This window comes from Polyodon spathula, chromosome 13, assembly GCF_017654505.1.
Source record: "Polyodon spathula isolate WHYD16114869_AA chromosome 13, ASM1765450v1, whole genome shotgun sequence".
Taxonomy (NCBI): Eukaryota; Metazoa; Chordata; class Actinopteri; order Acipenseriformes; family Polyodontidae; genus Polyodon; species Polyodon spathula.
In genome coordinates, this window is record NC_054546.1 from 12,998,170 (window position 1) to 13,023,385 (window position 25,216).

The 25,216-nt window shown below is 37.2% G+C and overlaps 1 protein-coding gene across 1 annotated transcript; it reads left to right on the top strand.

The window, feature by feature from the left end:
- The first annotated feature begins 1,839 nt into the window (after positions 1 to 1,839).
- LOC121326259 (monocarboxylate transporter 12-like) lies at positions 1,840 to 24,447 on the top strand. Its single transcript, XM_041269493.1, has 7 exons — positions 1,840 to 2,616; positions 10,578 to 10,816; positions 18,077 to 18,180; positions 20,962 to 21,105; positions 21,618 to 22,218; positions 23,357 to 23,616; positions 24,154 to 24,447. The coding sequence occupies exons 2-7, from the start codon at positions 10,707 to 10,709 to the stop codon at positions 24,378 to 24,380; spliced, it is 1,446 nt and encodes a 481-aa protein (XP_041125427.1). The 5' UTR covers positions 1,840 to 2,616; positions 10,578 to 10,706; the 3' UTR covers positions 24,381 to 24,447.
- The last annotated feature ends 769 nt before the right edge of the window (positions 24,448 to 25,216 follow it).

Genomic DNA, 25,216 nt, shown 5'->3' on the forward strand with positions numbered 1-25,216 from the left:
ATATCTTTTTAACAGCAGACTCATATATGAACTTCCCTCGTGATTTATTTAGATCTTCTGGTTGTTAGGAATCATAATCATGTGACTCAATAGAGACTCAATGATTAGTACATTTAAATTTATAACAATTTTTTTTTTTTTTTTTTTTTTGCTAAAACTAAGGGCTTGTTTCACAGACCCCAATTAGCACTAATCTGTGTCATATAAGAAACCAAGTCAAGGAATCAAGTGATCATCTAATATTAACAACCTAGTTGCATTGCTCGCATAGAGAAGTGCTAGCAAGATTTCCTCATCAGTACTCTGAAAAAGGCACTAACTGAAACATATTTTTCTTATAGTTTCTTATAGTTTCACCATTCTGATTCTGAGAGTTTTGAAGTAATGGATTTTTTAAAAACTTGTCACACTGTTTAGATTTCAAAATACTCATGGCTGTCAGCTGCTGATAGCTCTTACAGGTACTGATGTATGAATCCTAATTTTAACAATTTACCCATTGAGTTTTACAACTACTGATATTAAAAGCTTTCATAATTTGATAAGCACATTCTTAAAACTGAAACTACAGTAATATATGTACTTTTTGCCAAGCCTTTAATAACATCAAAATGTATTACAAATTTAAAATAAAGATATTTGTTTAACCAAGAAACACAAAGCTGTAAATCCAGCAACACAGTATGAGCTAACAGTTCTATAGAAACATACTGCTTTCTGGCATCGATATCACCGACATTCATTATAATATCATTATAGTGTGGCTAATAGTTCTTCCTCAATGGAATGGAAATATAGCTGTGATGCTCCTATACTGGCAATTGCACATTAATTGTACATGTTCTCCCCCAGCTTAACTTTGAACTCTTGACGCACATTTTTATAACTGGGGTGCAGATTCACTACCATATTTACATAGATTCCTCCTTCTTAATCCTTAGATAAGGACCAGGTTTTCAATTTTTTTTTTTTTTTTTTTGAAGTGATCTTGTGTCCCTTTGTTCAACACGTGTAGTGAATTTCCTAGTGGAAACACAGTCAACTCAAAAGTCAAAAGAGGAGGAATTAGATGTATTGTCTGACAAACAACATTCTGTATATAAATAGTTATACAATCCTTTTGCTGTATATTTTGCATAGTAAACAACCTTTCAATTCAAGCATTCCAACCACCACCTAATATTAGTTAATGATTTATTTGGGGAACAGCTCATGTTTGTGGACTTCAGGTGAATTAAGATGCACAGCAGTAAAAGCCAGCTCTTTTTAAAGGTTTATTCGTGAGTGGTCCAGTCTGTGTAATTATATTTCTGCTCGGATGGTGCAGGTTTTATTTATTTGAAACCTAACACATATAGTTTAAGGCTGTAGAATTTTACTGAATGTCACTATTTTAGTGGAAATTTAAATTTTGCTACATCATTCTTGGTAAAATAATACATTAAAATATAAAACACATACAAAGCATATAACAGAACATACAAGAGACATCTATGGCAGAGCGCATGCAGGTTTTATGCCATCTGTAGTTATTACTTTGTATAGTGTACATAAAGCTTGATTTTCAAACAGTCATGTTCTGTAAAGAGTAAAATAGCAGTAGGGCCTATGCTGTGCTTTTAAAACTGAACAAACATGGACACTGATACCAAACAGACATGGTAAGCAACTTGCTTTTGTAATGCAACCCACAGCTGCAAATGACCTTGAATAGAAGCAGAAATATAGAAACATTGTGAAATGTAACTGATAAGCAATGCAATGACCTGAGGTCTGAGGTGATAAAATGACTTGAATGGTGTGAGAACATGATGTCTGGTTTTAATTGCAATAGAAGATCGCAGAGCCATATCTGAACACAAGCTAGAGTGGGATCAACTGCAAGTTTGCATTTTCTTTTTGGGTAAAGTGAAGGTGAAATCCAGGTGTTTGTCAAATAATATCCACCCATGATCTACACACAAAAACAATTACCACCAGATATGGTAAAATGTTACCAGTAAAATTTCCACAAACATTTGCAAATGAACAGCAGTGTTCCACACCTGACATTTCAGAACTGTTTTGTCATGTAGTTCCACAGATTCACCATGCTTTACAATGGACCATGGCTTTTACAATGCCTTACGGTAAGTATGTGTGGTTTTCTATGTGTAAAAAGTGACAAAAAAGGCGTGGACATGATTATGAACACACTTTTTTTTTTTTTTTTTTATTCCACATGGAACTTTGAAAAGTGACCAGAGAGCAAATTATTTTATGGTGGGCAACTGTCATTTGTTGCTGACACGTGTTGGAACATAAAGGCTATCCTTTACATAAGAAGCTCATAGGCTGAAGGGCGGGTCTGATAATTTGCACGATAGCTTTGCATTATTTAGGAGTTGTAAGTATAGGAGGGGTTTGCTATAGCTCTATCACGCAGCCTGACTGAGTTCACTTTGTGCAAGTGCTTTTGTCCTTCTGGCTTGGTTTTGTTTTTTAGTGATCGGTTGTGAGGGTGGACAATTGTTACCTCTTAAAGATGCAAATGCAATTCTGATTTGCATATTTATAAATTACATTTGCAACGATGAGAAAGGCTGGAGAGCGCCACACAAGTGATGCTGAATTTAGGTAAGTACTGGGGTACTCTATTGCATACGAAACGTAACAAGATGAGAAAGTGCACAGAAATAAGCGATTCTGTTGTCGGGTTAAACATGGTGTTAAAGTTTTCCAAAATCTATAACAAAATATTTTATTTTAATAAAGCAGTATTAAAAAAATACAACACAGCGCGTTTTGTTTTAAAGGACATTTGGTATATCGGGTAATGGAATCTAGATTCTGAAGAGTTCATTCTGAGCATCTAACTCTCTTTTTTTCATTATGCACAAAATATGTCCCATTCATAGTTATCTAGTGAAGTGAAAACATCAAGCATAGCGTATTTTAAATACTAAAGTCAGAGGATATTTCTAAGTAATGACCAAAGCAATGTTAATATTTAAATTTGGAAAATGAATACATTATGTTTTTTTGTTTGTTTTCTTTTTAAAGGTATAGCTTGTCAAATCTTATAAATTGTTAAGCTTATATCTGTTTGCTATACATGGGGCTTATAAATACAGTTGTATTGTTTTATTCAGGTTAATGTCCAAAGTGGAAAAGGTTGTTGAGTTAACGAATTTCTTTTTCATTTTAAGGCAATTTAATGGTGATCTGATTGCAATTATCATGACAATAAGTCATTTATTTAATAAATTATAGTTTGGTATCAATCCTAGCTGTGCAAAGACAATATATAACAATATGCTAATGCTTTACAATGTATTACAAGACATATAAATTAGGTCTTCGTTTTCATGAAATGCTGCAGTATTACTGAATGTATTTTTTATTTGTTTTTCCAAAAGAGTTAAAATAGAGTTTTTTTCAAATTTACTGTATACAAAGAGTTAAAATAGAGGTTTTTTTTTCAACTTTACTGTATAAAAATCATTAAAACAACTTTTGAGTTCATTTTGTGAATAATCTAGAGCCCTGAATCTCATTACCAAATGCCTTCTGTCCACAGGAGCACTGCATGGTCACTCTTTGTTTTAAGGACTGTTTTTTCTTTGTTAACTGTTAACAAACATTGTTATTTTTTAGGTAAGGGTTAGGGTTAATAAAAACCTGATTTAATTTGCTAAACATTGCTACAGTAATTTAACTGATTTCAAGCATATGATCATGTATTGATCATCCATAGGGCTCTGATGTTTGACTGATCATTCATAGGGCTCTGGTGTTTGTAGTTATAGCTGGCCTATTATATATTATTAACTAACAGTTAACAGAAAATAAATAATCTACATTAACATGATTATTAGCTGTTTGTTAACAGTTAATAAACACCAAAAAAAAATGTCCCTTAAAATAAAGCGTGACCCACTGCTTTATATTAATCAAACATTTCAAGCAGTATTTAAACAGAAGGAGAGCTTTGTTGACATGGATTTTGATACCCTCTAACAGTTGTTGTTCATACAGACCCATCCAGGTGCTGAGATTATCACTGAGAAAGTGGTTTCTGTTGCATCTTAACATATACAAGCCATCTGGTCCTTTCTGTTTTTTTTGGACATTGTTTGGGGATCCTGGAATATAGGGGCCAATATTTATATAAAACAAAAAATGATGGCTTTATGAGTTGTTTCTTGTATCATTTAGAAAAATGATTGCTTTATTCCTCTCAGGAAGAATTGAGGGCAAACGTTTCATTCAATTTAATACAAACGTAAAAGACGTTATTATTGCATTCCTTTTGAACACTTCAAAAAAAAAAACAATACTGCAGATGAGTCTAGTCTAGTAACTGTCAAAGCAGTCATCCTGGAGCCATTCACGTCATATGACTGGAATTTTATAGTGTCACAGAAATGACAGATTTTATTAGAAACTCATTGTAAAGTTTTACAAGCACTAGAGGCTTCACACTTGGTACACAGCACTTAACTGGATTACCAGAAACTGGCTTTACAAATTCTTTACATATTCTTTACTGGACTGTATCTTCATTTCCCATGACTGTTTAAACAGAGAAATGGTGCAAAGAGTCAGAAAACACATAAATTAAACACAGAACAGTGTGTATTGAACTGTTTCATGAGCTCACACACACATTCATGCTGTACTTGCATCTTAGTACCAAGATTGGGCAAACTCAAATTTTAAACTGACAGATTGTAGTGATAACAATGTATGAACATAACCATTTACAATCAAATAGAGAATGACACTAAATATCCTGAGATATATCCACAGTTATCATAGTTTCAATAAATGAGAAAAGTAAAGAGCAAAGCATATTTAAAAGGCCTGTTTAAAATGTCTGTTTCTCGCCTGACTGGAATGGCCACTTTGTGGATACTGGGCACTCCTGCTTTCAGGCTGTTTGTTTGGAATTTGGACATCTCTAAGGACAGACAGAGTTTCTCCTTCCTAATCACTGTTTCGACCAATACTGGCTCTGCTGAGCAACCCAGTGACCTTCACTGTGAAGGATCACATACAACAAACAAAGAAAATGCCATATGCTGAATCTCAGGTGTCTAATTTAATGCCTGATCAACTGCACCTAATTCATTTGCAAAACAAGTCATCTCAGTATAAAACCAGCTGTAGACATTTTTTAGGACTAGCGCCAAAGTATTCGGTTGAACCCTGTTTTGCCTTAACACTTGATTTAGTTTTTTGAAGACATGGGTCTATCCTGACCTATATTGGTGACAACCAGCGATCATCAGAAACGCTGTCATTTATTAGATAAACTCACCAACCCTTCAGGACTGCACAGTTCACTGCGAGTTTGTAAAATCATTTCTCTGACAAGCCGACCCCTTTCTTTAATTAACTCAAACGGTTGCATAATATATGTTATCGACTTTCTGCTAACTGCTACGAGGACAAATCAACACTGATAAATACAAACGAGAGAAGTGCTGTGCTGTTAAAATACCTTCTAAACTATGTGGCTGGTCATTTTGTGTCCCGCAGTGTGTTGCAGGGGGACAAGTTCTTGGTTGCACTCTGGTTTATGAGTGCAACCAATGAGTGTTTAGACAAGGCTCTGAGAGATCTAGTGAAGCCACAGGGGTGCTTTGACATCTGAATACATTTAATGCTTTTCAGCGGCTACAGCAGACCACTGCTAGACCCTCACAGCTCTTAATTATCCTTTCAGTCATGTTGGTAATAGTACCTGCTGTCTCAGACAATTTTATTGCTTATTTATGCATGCATTTTTGTTCTGTGTTAAAGTACGGAGTTTGTGCCCCCAGAAAAAATACTCCCTACTGACTTGAGAACAATTGACTTAGCAGTTCCAGAAATTATATCATTTAATCTATACGAGTGTTCATCAGACAGTTGTAATGCACCTTTTCACTATAGTGTGATTGAGGTAGCTATTAAGGCTAAAGTCAGAAATATCACCTCTGGCCAAAATGATTCTACCCCGTTATCACCAGTAAAAGGATACAAGTCTCCAGCTGTCTTCTGAAAAGAGTCTCTTAGGGGCTTTTAATGGCAAATTAATTTCTGTTGCACTTTCTTTTTCTTTTGAATGTAATAGTGGGAGATTCAAATAAAGTAAAATTATGAAAGTAGACATTTCATACAATTTATAGAATTCAAAACCGGTTCATATGATTGAATCCAGTATACTAACCTGAAAACTACATCAACTGTTAATTGAGGTAACAAAAAAATTAAAGATTCCAGTATTTATCAGAAATTAAGAGTAGAATACTGTATAGAGTATTTGATTGCATGTGTTTTTTGTGTCCTGTACCCTCTTTTGGACACAGCATGTCATTTTAGTAATTGAGTTCCACCCAGGCTCTCCTACCTCTTGTTAATGTTAGCACATTATGTCCCCAATTGTTTGGCAGAGATTTTATTTTCTGCTTTTATTTGATCTGAGCCACTCACATGATCCAAGAGTAAAGCTGGCCTTCATCACAGGAAATGATAGGAAGCATGTGTTGGCTTTGTGTGTATTGGCTCAATATCTCTCCTTTAAATAACCCTGCATGCATATAGACTTCCTAATATTTAATTGTGTACTGATTTGATATCCTATTGTGTGTTCTCTGTTAACTCAACTGTTTCATCTCAGATCCTAATTTAACAGTTTAAATACTTAATATCCCTTTTCTATCATGTTGGTGGTTGGTAGTTTTTAGAAATAGGGGTGCGCCGCTGTAATTTCTGCCCCTGACCCTAAAAATGTGGCTACTGTGATTTAGTAAATTAAATATTTGATATGTGATGGAAGTGAAGACAAACTGTAATGCTAGAATATTACTCTTAATTAGTACTGAAAACATTTGAGATCTTTCTATACCATTGTTTCTTTACAGCTTTCTTTTTTCCTTTCATATAATACTGTGCTGTCTTCAATATACTTTTCTAGGCTATTGTTAAGGAACTCCACAACAGTCTAGAGTACTTTTATGAATATCAAATTGGATATACTAGAAATGCGCTAGGACCTATTCATAAACTGCAACAAACCACCTTAAGACAAGTTGATTACTACAGACCTGCTTCAAGCTCAAATTTCTCTTCCTTCATGTCCCTGGACAAGTGGTGGAAGATAACACCTTTGGGAACTTATCTGTTTTGTACCAATGTAGAATTCTAAACCAGATCTAATTTCTACACAGAATCGCACCCATTGTTTGATCAGACATTGTGTGTCCGTACAGGGTCCCATTTCAAACAAACAGCTATTCTTTCCAGAAATTAGCTCTCTAATTGTTCAGCATGCAATGCCTTGTTTATTCACACATCGTCCTTTATGGTTCATTTCAGCAATAAAGTTGTTTATGAAGTTGCTGAAAGAAAACATGTCCAACTTGTTTACCAGTGTTACCAAAGGGAATACATTATTTTTTTGTTTTTAGAAAGTTTAGAGTTGAGCATAAAAATATGATAAATGAAAATGAGCAGTGATCCAGTGTGGCTGTGAATTACATACAAAATACAGAATTTTTTGTTTTAAAAGGTTGCTCTGTTTTCAAGTTCAGCGCACATAGGGCTAGATTCTCAAAACGATTTGCTCCAGACTATCAAAGGTTATTTTCATAAGAAAGTCAAAACGCAAAAGGGAATTAAATAACTCAGACATTAATTAAGGGGCTGGTAAGTAGTTTGTATTTCATACTCGAAAAAGAGTAGTAATGAAGACTTGGAACAAATAGCTCTGAGAATCTAGCCCATGCTGTATTTATACGTTTTCTTGTTTTTATGTTTGTTTCTATGAAAACTTATGATGTTTATAACTTCCAAACACATTGTTGGATTCATTTTAAAATGTGTATATAACTTAACAGTTTTGGAAGAATGCAACAAGCACAATTGAAGATTTTATAACAAACTGTTCCCCCAAAAACCCATTATCTGAATAGAAGAGTAGGCGATGCAGGAAAGTAGGAAAAAAAAAAGGAACCATGATTTTGATAAACAGATGCTTTATTTGCACTACTGATAGACTATTGTACTGCACTTTATCTACGTAACTGACAAAATGACAGTTCATGAAAGGATGTCTGCATTAACCACCACTTTGGGCGGGTGACAGTTCTATTGAATGCACATCTATAACCAACGCCTTGCCTTTTCTTAATCATGATCTGTTTCGGGTTAGGCTGCTTTTACTTGACTTTAAGCTGCAAGCTTTAGGCTGAACAGATCACATGCCAATTGTTTCCACGCTGTGAGCTTAGCGCGGTCCTTTTCTCACATGACACTGTCAGGGTACATTGTCACTGATGTTTTTGGTGTTTTAAATGCCTGCTGTTAGCACACACACACACCCACACTTTATAAACGGCAATAGACCTGAGGTTTCTGAAAGGGATACAATTAAAACAATTACATTGTAGGAGTCAGGGTTCAAAAATTAGATATGCACCAAATAATAAATACTGTACAAAAAAATGTACAAAAAATGTGCGTTTGGTGTTTACTGCAATTGCATTTGTGAAATGTAGCCACTCAGTGAGTTTAATTGCAGATATGATATTTGGTTGTTGGTAGGAGTGTAAATGAATTAAATGAACAGCATTGAAGAGGATTGTATTATTCTCCCTATATGTAAACAAATGATCGAATTAATCAATAAACAGTGTTTAATAATGCTTACACTTTCAGTTTACTATCTTTCAGTTCTACTTTCTCGTTTTCTTGTTTTGAAAACTACAGTGCCTCAATCCCAAGGCACATAGGGTCAGCACTGCACCTTTGATAATGGAGATGAATGCTTGATAAGTCATTACACAGATGTACTGTAACTGGACTCCTGTCCACTCAGCGGTTGTCACATAGAGCCATTCTGGAAATGTGGCATGAGACAGCCAAGAGCAGTTATGGGTTTGTATTTATTCTTCAGCAGGGTTGTTGCATCATCATTCAAGCTGAACCGGTTTGGGGGAAAAAGTAATATAATGTAGGGCCATGAAATGCTGAAAAAAAATATTGAACAAAAAAGTGCAGAATAACTTGATAAATTAATTCACGCAAAAATATAGAAAAGAGGCAAATAGTCACATGTTAACAAACGTTTCTGGAAGCCAATGTTATTTTATACCTTAGCATACAGCCTAGTAAGACTGATCTATTATAAAATGTAAAGTATTCAGTTGACAAATTAGGGAAAAACATTTCATATCATGTGGTGGCTCAATATTGTTAATAAAATATGAAGTGAGAGCCAGACAGTTTATGATCTCAGCTGTTTTACAGTAAGGAGGACTAAATCGATTGGCCTGATTTACATTATAATGTTATTTTTTCACGTTGCATAATATTTTTTTTAAATGCTATTAGTTATTAATACATTGTTTAATCCTTTTTTTTTTTTGCTGAATACGTTACTAGCAAAGCTTTCTTGTGAATGGGGAATGTATTGCTTGAGCTCATCTGTATTGAGAATCTAAAATAATAGGAAGGAATTAATGCAGGCCTCTTGGGTCACATTTTGTGGTTGCTATAGGGATACTGGAACCTTGGGGATCATGGTGCTGGGGAAGGGGCCTCACCTGTAGAATTAATATACTTTAAAATCTGAATAATTGTCTTGGTGTATTTTCTTGTAATATATTAATTGAAGAAATGCAGTTCTTATACAAGTTAGTATTATTAGTACACAGTACATGGATTTATTCCCATATCTTTCTTTATTGTTCTTTTTTTCCATACTGGAAGTAAAGGGTACTACATGAGTAGGAAACCATTTGTGTTTGTGATGTGACCTTAATTCTAGTTTTCATTACACTGCCAGTATTTAAAAAAAAAAAAAAAAATAAACATTTACTGGTGTTGAAGAGGTTATTCTTCCTTATTGGAAAGGAACATTTTGTATTAGACAATCGAAAGGCAAGTATAATAGGTATAGTACACACACACACACACACACACACACCTGTGAAAACGTTGCTGTTACTATTTCTCTGGTGTAAGTGTTAACAGATTAGGCTAAATGATAAATGACATCATTGTATTTATGAGCTTGTTGCCTGTCTGGGTAGCAAAAGAGAAAACAGCAAATCAATAATACACTTTCTTCACTATTTCTTTCCAGCAGAAGTCTTGGAGAGCAAGCTACTACAGGAGGGGGTGTGGGAGATTTATTTAAGAAAAACACAGCGGGTCAAGTCTGAGCTGTAACACGGTCTAAAGTTAGGAGTGGGTTCATGGGAAAAAATAAAAGACTTAACAAATACACTCTTCTAATTTGGTGTTTTGTCAAAGCGAAGGGACAATTCGACAATGGAGAGGAAAGAGGAAATATTTGTCTTGGGCTTGGTTTGAGACTATTTTTTTAAAGTTTACCTTTTATAATGTTATTTGTGATGAGCAACAGGATTGAAGGTGTAACTCAGACTGGTATTTGACATTTTAATCCCAATATGTGAAAATTGTATCCCTCCTGATATTCTTTCTTTAATATATATATATATATATATATATATATATATATATATATATATATATATATATATATATATATGTGTGTGTGTGTTTTTTTCTGTGTTGTCTTGCAGATCCCTCATCAGATAACATTCCATGCATTCTGTGCAATTGCAGCTGCACTGAACAAAGTACTGCAGGAGCTCAGCACTATTAACTGAAATTTGAAAAGGGGATTAAGAGGACTGAGCTCTATTACAACCATGGCTCAGACTAATAAGGTGCTGGTAGCTGCCCCTCCAGACGGAGGCTGGGGATGGATGATCGTTGCTGGCTGCTTTATTGTCACCATTTGCACCCGTGCTGTCACCAGGTGAGTGGGGTAAACCACATACAAAAACAAACTTGTGTATTTCTACAGTATAACTGTGTCAATCTGCAGTTTTAGACACTGTAACTTTGTAATTCAGTACTACAGCAGTGCAATGAAGTAATAGCGGAAAAGGGATTCCAACAGAAGTACTGTACAAAGTTGTTTTAAAAAGTGTATATTTGCCTAAGGGACACCTGAACAGAACTTGTTTGTGTTTATATGGCCTTGTTGTTTGAAATGCTGTATAATGCTGTTGCCAAGCTTTGTGTTTTTGGTTTCAACAAAAGTCCTGTTTCTTTAGGTCTACTTTAAATAGTGCTGTGCTGATAGGGGCGCTTGTAAACATTTATGATTCGGGTTACAACATCAGCAGATAGGTCGTATATCAATACTAGACTTTTGTGTACAGCAAATGAATGTACTTAATGATTATCTATAGCACTGTTTTCATTTATGGGAGGATTTTCTAAAATAGTTCATTAGTAAGTGGTCTGTAGTCAATATTCGAAGGTAAGCTGAACGGAAAGCACTGGGGAATGAGGGTATTTAAATTTGGTGTATCACAGACTTATTTTCTAGTGGGATCCCACTGCAGGGTTTCAGTTTGCTGAACTGGCAATAGATGGCTTGTATTTTCCACAGATTACATTGCTGTTCAGGTTACAGTAGATGTCTTGTAAACATAGGGCGTCCTTATGAACGTGACTTTGAATAGCCCTCTCAGTAAAGCCTTGTGGATCTGTTTTACCTTTTGGTCAGTCATTTGAGAGTTTTAGTGGTGTAAATGGAACATTGATCATTACTGGGTTACATTAAATTGACAAAACGCTACCAGTATACTGTAGTTGGTAACCCATAGTAGCTTCAATGTTGGGCCTGTAGTGTTTGTGGTATTGTGATTGGGCCCTGGACTCGCTGGGTCACAACGCATGGAGACCTGGGGGCGTACGTGTCACTAAGAAGCTTAATTAACATTCCATGCTCTCAGCATTCCTTTGTCACATGCCATGAGCTTTCGTAACAAGCAAATGTGTAAGTCCTCCAATTACCAAATCTTTTTTTATAGAAATGATTTGTGCAGACATGGCACAAACTGTACTGTGCAGGATAGAGCTCCCCCTCCCCCAGATGAAGCTGAAAAACAGATGGTGGCTGTTCTGGTAATGAGGGTGCCTAATATGCTTGATGTTTATGATTTGTATCTATCTTAAAAGTGAGTTATCTGCCTGAACCACTGCTTTGCTAAATTAATGATCCTTTCCTAAGTGGTTTCTATACCTATAAGTGACCTATGTAGTTAGTTTGCAGGACCTACTGGGTTATCCTCTGGAATATTTCTCAGTGCGAGTAGGGCAGAGCTGTGTAGATGTGCCTCAGGTGTATCCGAGTAACATGGGTTTACTAGTGGGCTAGTACCTGACTTTCTGACATGCATGCTATTGAATGGAACTGTGGAACTAGGCAAGGTATGGTCTGAAGCATTTCAAAAATAAATGTTCTCTGTGCTTGTAACCACAATCCATGTCTGGACTCTCTATACTGCCTTATGGCCTGAATTAACATCATACAAGACTTCCCTGTAGTACCATTTTCAACATAACCACATACACCTTAATATTTATTATCCACTTTCCCATTTATCAACTGTGCAATAAAAACAGACACATTCCCCAAAACAGTGCATAGGAAGTTGTTACCTGGTGAGTGAAATTATACCCAATCCTGTCATTAAAAAAAGCAACTGATTCCCTATTGACTGACATGCTCTACAGCCAATAACATGCCTTGACCCTGAAGACCCTACTGAGGTGAAATTACCACACTTGAATAATCACATTAGCAACATTTTTAAGTTAAGTAATTTATTAGCTAAGTCCTACTTTCTAACTAGGTAATAACTAAGTGAGTGATCCCATTATGCTTACATTTAAAACCTGGAGGGGTCAAGTGGTACAAATCCGTTGGAATTCTATGAAGATTTAAGTGAGAGGCCCTTTAAAAAAATGACACTGTAACTTCATTAAATATGTAATTATAAACCCCTAATTTTTAATATTACCTTGGTGGTACCTAATACCACAGGCTATACCTCAACCATACCATCAAAAGAGCATCCTTACTACATACTGTTAACAATAGGTTTAAAATCATTTAAAAGTAAATCAAGATTACTCTTTGTGGCAGGGTGGTGAGTGGATAGTGGCCCAGAGACAGTCTGCAGTTCAAAAAAAATAACTTATTATAAACACAAAAATGAAAGGGCACAAGGGCCAAAACAAAGCAATTTAAACGCAAATAAAGCAAAAATACACTCACAAAAATAAAGATTTCCAGGCTGGGCAATGCCTTCACTGGATTCAAAACATTCAAAAATCACAAACACCAACCTGCTTCCTCAGCTCCCTCCTCCTAAATGAGAAGCAGAGGCCTCCTTTTATGTCAGGTGGCTGGGTGCTGATTGATCGTTAATTAAACTAATCATCTAATCAACCCCCGCCACCTGAACACAGTGAACCCAGGCAGGTAGAGGAATTTAACCCCATCCCTGCCAATTTCTAAATAGCAGAGCTGTGCTCTGCCACATACCTCCCCCCATGTACAACGTACACCGGCCGCAATCGGCCATGAACCCCCACCCCCCCAGAGTCCAATTATGTCCCTTGGGTGGGCTGTTTTGGTGGGTGGTGGTGGGCGTGGTTGATGTCGGAGCCCCCAAGACTTCTTTGGTTGAGGGGGCCCCGAATCTCCAAGGTAGCACGGCGACGACGGCGGCCCGGCTCCCTCTCGTGGCGGAGGCGGCGGCAGCGGACCCTCGGGAGGCCTATAAAACAAAAAGGAGACACCAGCAGCCCCAGCCGATGCGGAGCAGCAGGCGACACCAGCCGATTGAGGCACTAATTTTCAAAACAAGAAAACGAGAAAGTAGAACTGAAAGATAGTAAACTAGTAAACCCTGTCTGGCTCTGGGAGCGACGGCAGCTCCTCGCCCCTCTCTGGCTCTGGGAGCGACGGCTCACCCCTCTTTATTGGAGTGACCAGGGCATTTCCCATGTCTACCGCCAGGTAATTAACCACCATGAGGGCAACCTCTGGGAAGGACGCCGGGTGGTGTTGTTCCTTCCATTGTTCCTACCTCTCCCCATCTTGACGCCACAGTGTGTTGATAACTATGGGGAGATCGTGGACGAGGTCTGCCTCAGGGTGCATCAACCAGTCCCAGATCTCCTGGGACGGTGGTGAAGGTGGTGGTGCTGGAGGTAGTGGGGTGGCCCCTGATACCCGGGGTGAACACTGCACCTCCTCCTGGACCTGGTTGTAGGGGCATCCTGCCCAGTTGTGGCCATCCTCCTCACACCGGCCACACCAGTTTGCCAGTGGCACATCTGGGCAGGACCGCCAACGATGGTCCTCCTTCCCGCACCAGGAACACCAGGGGAAGAGGCTGGCCGGGTCCTCCAGCGGTGGCTGCAGCAGCTTACATTTCTTCAGCTGCTGCTTGTCCTGCCTTTGCCGCTGTCTGCTCTTCTTTCCCATGTTAAAAAAAAAAAAAAGATCCCAAAAGTTAAAAAAATAATAATAATACTGCTCTGAGCCTCTAGGTGGTGCTATCCCACTTCTGACACCAAATGTGGCAGGCTGGTGAGTGGATAGAGGCCCAGAGACAGCCTGGAGTTCAAAAAAATAACTATTTTATTATAAACACAAAAATGAAAGGGCACAAGGGCCAAAACAAAGCAATTTAAACACAAATAAAGCAAAAATACACTCACAAAAATAAAGGTTTCCAGGCTGGGCAATGCCTTCACTGGATTCAAAACATTCAAAAATCACACCCACCAACCCACCAACCCACCAACCCACCAACCTGCTTCCTCAGCTCCCTCCTCCTAAATGAGAAGCAGAGGCCTCCTTTTATGTCAGTTGGCTGGATGCCGATTGATCGTTAATTAAACTAATCATCTAATCAACCCCCGCCACCTGAACACAATGAACTCAGGCAGGTAGAGGAATTTAACCCCATCCCTGCCAATTTCTAAAGAGCAGAGCTGTGCTCTGCCACACTCTTCCTTTAAAATAGGAGCAAAAAGTACTCCTGGAAAAGTTGCTCGCACTGGTGAATAATTTGGGGGACATCATTTAAAAAATGTAGAAGTTTGGAACAAATAGGGAAGGGATATATTTTCCAAGAAAATAGATGAATATTTACTGAAATTAACTAAAATTAAAGACTTATTGGACCAAATAGTCTTTTTCTGTGCACTCTCGAGCTTTAGAAAGCCTAAAATTCTCTTTCTGGTACAGTATTTTATTACTTCCTGTGTCAGACTCAATCACGTAGTCAACCAAATGAGACTGGGGCCTGGGAACTGACCTTTACAATGGGAAGTGACAGGGCACCAAGAAGAAGGAAGTGCAATTGAAGTAAAAAAAAACAAAACAAAACAAAATGCAAGAAAGAGAAGAACAAAGATCTTTGGCATAAAGAGTGCTAATATTGCGCATGCTAATAAGAGATAAGAAAACTGATTTTAAATCCTTGGTTACCACTCCTTCATTCTTCTCATGATGGTTTACTGACATTTTGTACTTATTTTCCAAACCTATTACCTTGTGGCTCCCATAATTGAACCTTTCTGAATTTAGAGATAATATGCCTAATTTAATTTTATCTAGCATTAAAAGCTTAACAGTGAGATCTCCTATAGGTTTTTGCTTTTTTTTAAGTTAATAAGGCACTGTGCTATCTACTATCAAAGGCTAGTACATAGTACATTGTACTAATCACAGTCAGTCGGCAACAGACTTGGGATTTTGTATTCTAAACTACAGTAAAGGATGTCACATGGAAATATTGATAAGAGGCAATCAATCTTGAGACAACTTGGGTAGATTCTGTAATGTTCGCTCACACAGTAGTTTCAACACAGTCGGGTTTGTGTTGGTGATTAAAAGAGATCTTTCATTCAGTTTGGACTGCATGTAGCAGCTGTGCAGTAAAGACTAAGTAGTGGCAAAACTATACCAAAATATGTCTGGTGTTGAGTTTTTAAAATCGTAATCTTTTTTCTTTTTCTTTTTCTTTTTTTGTCGTTGTTGTCCGAAGAGATTTTTTTTGGATAAACTAAGTTGAAAAAAAAAAGCATTCCTGTTTAATCAGTAGGTATTCTGTTAGCATTCTGATGTTCATCTTTGACCTACAGTGAGGTTCTGAATTACATTTAGCACAGTCACATTTTTCATAGCTCTGGGCAGTGGTCCATTTGTTGAGTATTATACAAATGATGTTAATGTATGCCAGTGGTGTCACTTATCTTCTATAATTTGTAATAATTCATTCACCAGTTAGATTCTATTCATTTTCATTAACTCGCTAACTACCAAAAGGTTTAGGGGGCTAAACCTACTGGAAAATGCCATTGTAGTGCGCTCCAGAGTTTAGATGAGACAAGTTGGTTACAGTCTACACAGGTTTTAGGAATGAAAGAATAATCTTCCCTCTTCCCTATGAACATCGCACTGCAGCATGAGACCTCAGTAGCACAGTATACCAGGCTGCAGGAATGACACGTTAGTTTTTAACAAAAAATGCTAACACACATTTCAGATATTTTATTTGTGTTTGCAGATTAATTGACTTAAGGACTGATGTTCTTATTTACTGGTGATTAAAGATGGGACGTGTAGAGAGTATACAAGGGGCATGATCAGGGTGGCCATTTGGCACTTAATGCAGGTTAATACAGCCAGTTATTTATGCAACACGTTTTACAAAAGGGTTGCTTCAATTGAAAGGATTTGATTTTCTGTTACGTGTTCAGGATGGAGATTATAATGGCCTTCTAGCTTAATGAGGAAATAACAGCAGGAACTATTTTTACCCTTAAAGTTATTTACCTGCACAATGTGTTGAAATTAAATTACAGTATCAGAAGTATGGGTTTGGGTTCCACACAAATGTGTGCCTGTCAGGTCAAGCAAGGACATGAAAACAACATGGGTTTATGATTACAGTTCCGTTCACTGGGAGAGAGCCATTGGCAAGTCTGGATTAGACATTGCTTTTCCAAATGAGTGACCATTTGAAAAAGTCCTAATCCAGTTATACAGAGCGAGTTTAAAGTAGATGCAGTTCTTTGAAATACAAAAGATATGGATCTGTAAGTATATAATTAAGCATCCTTCAAGAGCTTTGTGCTTTCATATATATATATATATATATATATATATATATATATATATATATATATATATATATATATAATATGAGATATATATATATAATGAAACTTTGCAACAGTTTCTTCAGGTTAACAAACTGATGTTGTATCTGGTAGTTTTTAACCCTTTGATTGAACCCTTGTTTATTATTGATGCCTTCATGAGAACAGGAACAGTAAGTTATGCAGACTGCAGAATAGTACCCTTCTACTCCAGGTGTTGCCCATTGCCATGTTAGCCTTTTAGTTTTTTTTAGTTTTTTTTTTAAATGCCTTCAGAAGTCTGTTTCTGTCAAGTCTCACTTCTTTCCTCCCTCCTGTGCTGTCAGCTAGGGAGGGTGTCACCACAGAGATGTCAAAAGGAGATAGAAATGCAGGGTGTGGCTTTTTCAGAGGCTAGAGCTGCTAGAGCTGGATAACAATTCTATTGAATATTGAATTATCAAAATTAAGGTGAAACGATCAATTTCAAACAGAAATATTTTCATATGAAATCATTAGTCCACACGTTCTTGAAAAAATAATGCACTTGTTCTGCTTATTTCTAAAATGATCAAGGAGGTGAGAAGCCAAATGATTTGATAGGATCTCAGTTTACAGAAACATTAGTTGGCAATAGTCAGCTTGATTCCATAGTTGTTTATAGGACCTGTAGGCCTTGTTTGGAAAAAATACAATTGTGTGTGGAAGCAAAAGAAGGAGTTAAGGTTAACATTAAGTTGTGTTGCATCTATGAACATATTGTAAACAATTTATGTCAATTATTAATATTAACAGGCTATAGCAATGCAGTGTTATATGAACAGGTAATTAAGTCATCGACAGCAGACCTTGTAATTCCTTTATAAGATGATATAAAGCTTTATATAATAATGTGTCATTAAAATGCTAACCCCTTCAATAACATTCTCTCATTTACATTTGTAGTTTAAAATATGCTGAAAAGTAATATCGTAAGCGCTGTCAGTATTAATGACTTTAATGCTATCTGAGGTTTTTGTCAACAGTTTTAAGAAGTCACCTTTTCCTTTTCGTATTTTAGATGTATCTCCATTTTTTTTGTGGAGTTCCAAATGCACTTTGCTCAGGATTACTCAAAGACAGCATGGATCCATTCTTTGGTGGACTGCACAACAATGCTCTGTGGTAAGTGAAATATTTAAGCTATTTATTATTTTTTTTATTATTATTATTGTTTTATGACCTGTTCGTCCATTCAACCCCTTCAAAATATCCCTGTCCAAAGGTGACGCATGCTGGAGTCCACTTCTGACCACAGGACAGAAAAGCTTGCTTGATGTTCCACTGTGAGCTCGGGACTGCCTTGTTTCTATATTACTAGTCTGTCTAAGAATAAAGAAGAGATATATCATAGCATATGAATAATTAAGTACGTCTATGATTTCTAAGTTCATTCCAGCATAGTGATGGGCTTTCCTTTCAGCTTTCACACCTGCTTTTACTCTTTGCCCACTCCGTATCTGTAAAAGTAAAGGTGATACACATTAAGTACAGGAAATCACTGGCGGTTTACAAAAATAAAAAATCACTAACAAGATCATGTGCACATTTCTGACAGATCTGCACAGTTCATTCTGTTTCTGGTTTGATAATTTGCTGAACACCGCCAATAATTTCTATAAGCCTTACTTTGTACAATAACGTGACAGCTACTGCCCACTTTCAAAGTTTAGTTTGGCTGCTTGGATTGGTTACATATCTATAGCAACATACGCAGCATATTCCTCAGCAACATACCCAACATATTCCTCAGCAACATACACAACATATTCCTCAGCAACATCTCCAGACTATCATTTCTCCCTACATCCCCTCTCGCCCCCTCCATTTCTCCACCTCTGGCAGACTAGCTGTACCCAAGAGCGCTGAAACTAAGGGTGCTGGGGGTGTGGTAGCACCCCCTGGCTTTGCATGGCTTCCATCATATACAGTCGTTACAGTTTTGTTCAATGGCTTTCAGCACCCTTACTTTATAAATTGTTCCAGTGCCACTGGCTGTACCCCCGCTCCCCCGCCTCCAGAGCCCGCTCCTTCTCCACCCTTGTCCCTCAGTGGTGGAACGACCTACCCAAGGATATCAGGACTGTTCAGTCCCTGACCACCTTCCAGCACCTCCTAAAGACACACCTGTTCAGAGCGCTTCTATAAATCTCAACTCTCCACTATACTGGAGTATATGGCATCCAATTGTACCAATACTGCTGCGCCTAACTATAACTGTATCTTGTAGCTGATTTTACTCTTATAGGTAACCATACTGACGTTTTTTGTAATTGCTCTTATCTGAAATCATTCTCATCCATTTATCATACTTACTATATGTAACTGCTCTTAGTCAAACTTGCTCTTACCTATACTTTACTGTATTCTTTATTTTGCTCTTACTTTATTATGATATTCTATAATGTGATAACTTGTAATGTGATACTTTATAATGCAGTACTTTGTACTGTTATATTTTGTAACTGTTGTAAGTTGCCCTGGATAAGGGTGTCTGCTAAAAAATAAACAACAATAATAATAATAATAATAATAATAATAATAATAATAATAATAATAATAATATAGTAGGAAAGTGCATATAAGCAGTTGACTTTAGCAAATGAACATTGGGGACTGGAGCTCGGTGCAAGGCCAAATCCATTTTCCACCTGTGTCGGCTGGCACACTTCATGGTCGGCACAACACACCAGCAGCAGGCTGGCAGGAGACGTGGTTTTCAAAGAGCATGTGATACAGAGGGTGTTGTTAGGACATCAGCCTGAGTGACCCTCATAGAAGATAAATGTCGTCAACATGACATCAAAGGCTGTCTTGTGGATGCTGGAGAAAATCAACACTGTTCATTTCTGAATAAAGTCAGTGCATGAGCATATGGCACTGAAAGTGTATTGAGTGATGTTATTTTGTCGATAAGGCTTGTAAAAAGAACATGCTGATAATGTAACTGAATGTTTGTTGCAACATTAAGCATAGTAAGTCAAACATTCTTTTTTTTTTAAAAGTGGACTTTGGCATGTGCTTTCCGCACTTTAAAATGAAACCATTATAACAAACAACGGGCAAATTCCAGCAAAGTATATTTCTTGACACGTGACGTTTTTACTCAGATTTCAAAACAAGAAAAGTTACTTCCTTTGTACCAGAACAGGCTGCTTCTTTCTAGTATCTAGTAACACTGAATCTGTTAACTGCCTTGCAATTGATTTCCTTATTACAAATAATATTAAAAACTAAATGTAACAATAATGGCATAAGATATGTACTGCATAGAGCCACATATAATATATTGTGTAACAATTTGCAAAGGTCCAATTGAACATTTTTTTAATGGTTTAAATTTGTAAATAATCCACTGACTTTTTGCAGCCCTGCAATAAAATCAATGAACACATTTCCAAGTGAAACACAATACAAATGGTACTCCTCACACTGCTCTCGTGTGGATTTAATTAACAATGTTAAGAGAATGTTACCCGCAGCTGGATTATAAATACATTTAGAAAACATGAAATAAGATAATGAAATCATGTGAACCATTTGCAACAACTATGGTACTTGTGTTATTAGTTTGTGTGAGACTGGATCCAAAATCGATGTATTTTTACTTAATTATTTTATATTATAAACTGACCCCAAATTCCCCTCTCTCACCAGCTTATTTATTTTTATTTTTCATATGTGTAAAACAATCTAGTTTTAAGTATTAATGGCAAAGACAATTTCTTATTCTATTTTTTCCTCGTTCTGGTTATAAAAGTATATTATAAATAATTACAGCTATATTGTGTTTCCATTATCAAAAGAATATATATTTTTTAAAGCTCATGGCTCCTGATAACTGTAAACATCGCACATAATCCTATATTTAGTATGATTACCAACTTGAACAGTGTGTTTGTTTAGCCCCACTTGGCAGCTTCATTGGGAACCGCCTGTCTTGCCGATTTGCAGTAATCTTAGGAGGATTCATGGCTTCAACTGGTCTTATTCTGAGCTCCTTTGCCACCAGCCTGGAGAACCTCTATCTGTCACTGGGGGTCCTCACAGGTATGTACATTCTGAGAGTTACCAAGTTTCATTTATTTATCTATGATAGGGAAAAGAGTAAAATAAGAACCACTGCTTTGACATTAAACAACTTATACTTTATATATAACAAGGTAATAACTAAATTAATTAATAACTTTACTTTAACAACAAAGACGTCCTAGAAAAATGTCTAAAACAACCAAGTTGATGTTAGTTCATACATACATTCATTGTCTGTATAGTTATCTAATCACATTTGTAATTAATACTTTTTTTTCTCTTTTTTGGAAATAAGTGTATATATTTTTATTTGTGAAAATCAATCATTATAAAAACAAATACAACAAGGTAAAAAAGAAAACTGACCTAATTACAAAGAAACACCCTTTTGAGTATTTTCATGTCATGGGGACAATGCTATAGGGAGCTGAATGGAGATAAAGAAAAATGACTGGACAATATAATGGCTCATGTATCTATACAGTATAAATGTGACTTTGGATAACCCTTCACCTTTTTTCTATGGACAGGCATTGGATTTGCACTTTGTTACACCCCAGCCATCGCCATGGTAGGAAAATATTTCTGTAAAAGGAAGTCACTGGCTTACGGGGTCGCTATGTCAGGCAGTGGTATCGGGACCTTCATTCTGGCTCCTGTGGTTCAGCATCTGATTGAACTTTACTCCTGGCGCGGGGCACTCCTGCTGCTCGGGGGGTTTGTCGCCAACCTGTGTGTGTGCGGCGCTTTAATGAGACCCATCGCCTTTAAGGAAGAGCAGCTGAGCGCCGCGTTGTCTGGCGATGAAGAGAACACTTACAACAAACAGCAAAACGACTTGAACTCCAAGACTGCCTGCAGATCAAGGCAGCCCTTTAGGACAGACTGCCTGAACAGCTGTGTCTTCTTACAGTCACTGCAGGAGTATAGCTTCTTCCTGATGCCTGATTTCATGGTGCTAGCAGTGTCCATCCTCTTTCTGGCCTACGGCTGCAGTGTTCCATTTGTTTATTTAGTGCCTTACGCCCTGAACGTTGGGGTTAGCCACCAGAACTCTGCTTTCTTGATGTCCATATTGGGGGTGATTGGTATCGTTGGGAACATCACCTTTGGATGGCTGACAGATCGAAGGTGCGCTGATTTTTAACATGTAATATTTTTTATTAGAGACGAAGCACAATGCTCCAGATTATATCATGTTGCTAAGCAGAGGCAGAGCTTGATCTGAGGAAAGCAATTCTCAGAATTTAGCCGTATAGGTTTTCTTTTCCATACATATAGTAGTGCTTCTTCTATAAACAGAACACTCCCTGGTATGTTGTGGGTATTTCACTTGATGGCCATGGACAACCAGCTCAACCCCTTTGGGGCACTTTTGTGGAATAACTACATTACCCCATAATCATTCATATACGTTCTTTTTCCACCACATGTCCACATTGTTAAAATGTTTAAGGGCAAGCCACACTTACAGGACAGATGACTTCCATGTAATTACACACATGTTCTTCCAGTAGCTACCATGTAAGAGTAGACCCCATTGGCAGTTATCATCATGCGGTTAGGGGATTATGTACTGTACTCCCCATAGATTACCCAGGAAATGTGACTAATAGATACTACAGCAACCACCATGTTGAAAACAATATTGCAGGATTTATGAACATACTGTACAGTACAGGAGAGTGGACTAGAACAGACTTTGTTCTGAAGACCTTGTCCTGTGTTTATATTATAAAGACTGAAAAAGTAGTCTTAGTAGTGGACAGGTGGGCCAGGTGGTCTTTTTATACAGAGCGGCCACTATAGGCAGGTGGTCCTTCTCTATATGTGGTCTTTAATACCGGTTGACATTCTTAAATGCTGAAAGCACCCAAGCCCTGTATATTTAAGGTAAGCCATGACATGACCTTAACTTGAGCATGAGCAGATCAATGAAGTGACTTACGGAACCCTTAGGTCACTGCTGGTCTGATTCTACACCACTACAGAGAATCATTCCATCAGTTCAGTCAGTATGCTACGGTTCCCCCAAATGTCATCAAGACCTCTGTAGAAATCCTGTGCTGCTAACGAAATAGGAGGTTGAGTTAACATGACTGTTCCATCCAAGGCCAGTACTACCACTAGTTAAAAAGCCAATCAGAGCACCACATTTACTACAATTTAGTAGTGTATAAATTAGTCTCCAAATTTCCAGTTTTTTAAAATGGCTGTAGTGGGTCACTTTTACTATAATATGTTTGGTTTTTCTGTTTTGTTTTTTCAGGTGTTTGAAGAAGTACCGTTATTTTTGCTTCTTGATTGCTGTTGGCATGGATGGGCTCTGTTGTCTCTTGATTCCCACCCTGCATAGTTTCCCTCTATTAATGCCATTCTCAGTGATTTACGGCTACTTTGATGGAGCATATGTGGCCCTCTTGCCTGTAGTAACATCAGACATCGTTGGAACTCAGTACCTCTCTTCTGCCCTTGGAGTGGTCTTTTTCCTTCATGCAATACCCTATCTTATCAGTCCACCGATCGCAGGTCAGTGAACATCTTGAATATTCAATTTTATAAAAACAAGCATACTGTGCACACTGTTATCCCTGTGAGGGATGCATGTTTCTCACATTAGACTCTAGGTCATTATAGTTCTGCATGGACTCTGATTTGTTTAGATAATAAGAACTGTGGAATCCTATTGAAAAAAAAAAACTAAGGAATGTTTTAAGGAATATTTTGGCTGTTGTATTAAGCCCATTTTGATTAATTAAATCCAGTAAAACACATTCTGTTTAAGAGAGGGTTTATTAGTTTTCCAAAGTACTGTTTAACCTAAGACAATATTTATGAACAAAAAAGAAAAACAGTCCTTAAAATAGTCCCCAAGTGTCTCACCTGGTAAAAGCAAAGCTGTGTGGTGTGCAGGGTGAGACATAGATTTGATGGCTAAATCATGCTTTAGTATCAAAACAAGCAAGCAACCTTACAGTGTTAAGTGGTATCCATCTAGCATAAGAGTAATACCTTTTTATTTCCCTATGCCTTTTTAACAGTTTTTCAATGTTCTTTCCTTTTCAGGCTGGCTAGTGGATCGAACAGGTACCTACACGGCTGCCTTCATGCTCAGTGGATTCTCCATGATTTTCAGCTCAGTTTTGCTGGTGTGTGCTGCTTTGATTAAGAAGTGCTTTAAAACTCGGTCTGGGTCTTACTCTACCAACTCGGACCCCAAACTCCAAATCTGGGCAAACACTGGCGAGACAGAGTACTGTGTAGCAGCAGATCAAGAACCGAAGCCTGTATGAAAAAGACTCCAAAGTATACCATATAGGACTGCACAAGTTAGAATATTCAAATGTAGTTTAAAAAATATATATATATATATATATATATATATATATATATATATATATATATATATATATATATATATATATATATATATATATATATATATATCTTTTATTTACCTCCCACAATCAGAATGTGGAAGTATCCTTTCCTTAATAATCTTTATTTTTACATAGCACCTTTCACAGTGGACCACCATCACAAAGCACTTTACAAGATACAAGACTAAGATGTGTGAACAATGCATCAGTTGCAGAGTCACTTACAACAACGTCTCGCCTGAAAGACAGGGCACAAGGAGGTTAAGTGACTTGCTCAGGGTCACTGAACCAGGGACCTCCTGGTTACAAGCCTGTTTCTTTAACCACTGGACCACACAACCTCCTCTGTGTACATTTGAAATATTTCAGACAAATTGTAAATACTGTTAACAGTGTCATCTCAAATTTTAGAGTGACCAATTATTATTTTGTATTTATTTTCTCCCAATTTAAAATGTCCAATTATGTTTTTTCTCCTCACCATAGCGAGTCCCCACAGCTATCCTTACAAAGGTAACATGAATGTCTCCTGTTAGGACTGCATTCTGATTGGCTAGCATATTATTGTAGATAAAACAATGTATAATCCTCTCCCTAGACCGAAACCCTAACCTGCAGCCATTACACATCTAAAGTAGCTCATATTTGGCAGTGAATAAGCGTTTTTCGCCATTTTTTTTTAAAAAAGGTGACCTGAGGTGCTGACTTCCTTGGTTGTCCTGACAGGAACATTTCGTGGTACGTTTGTA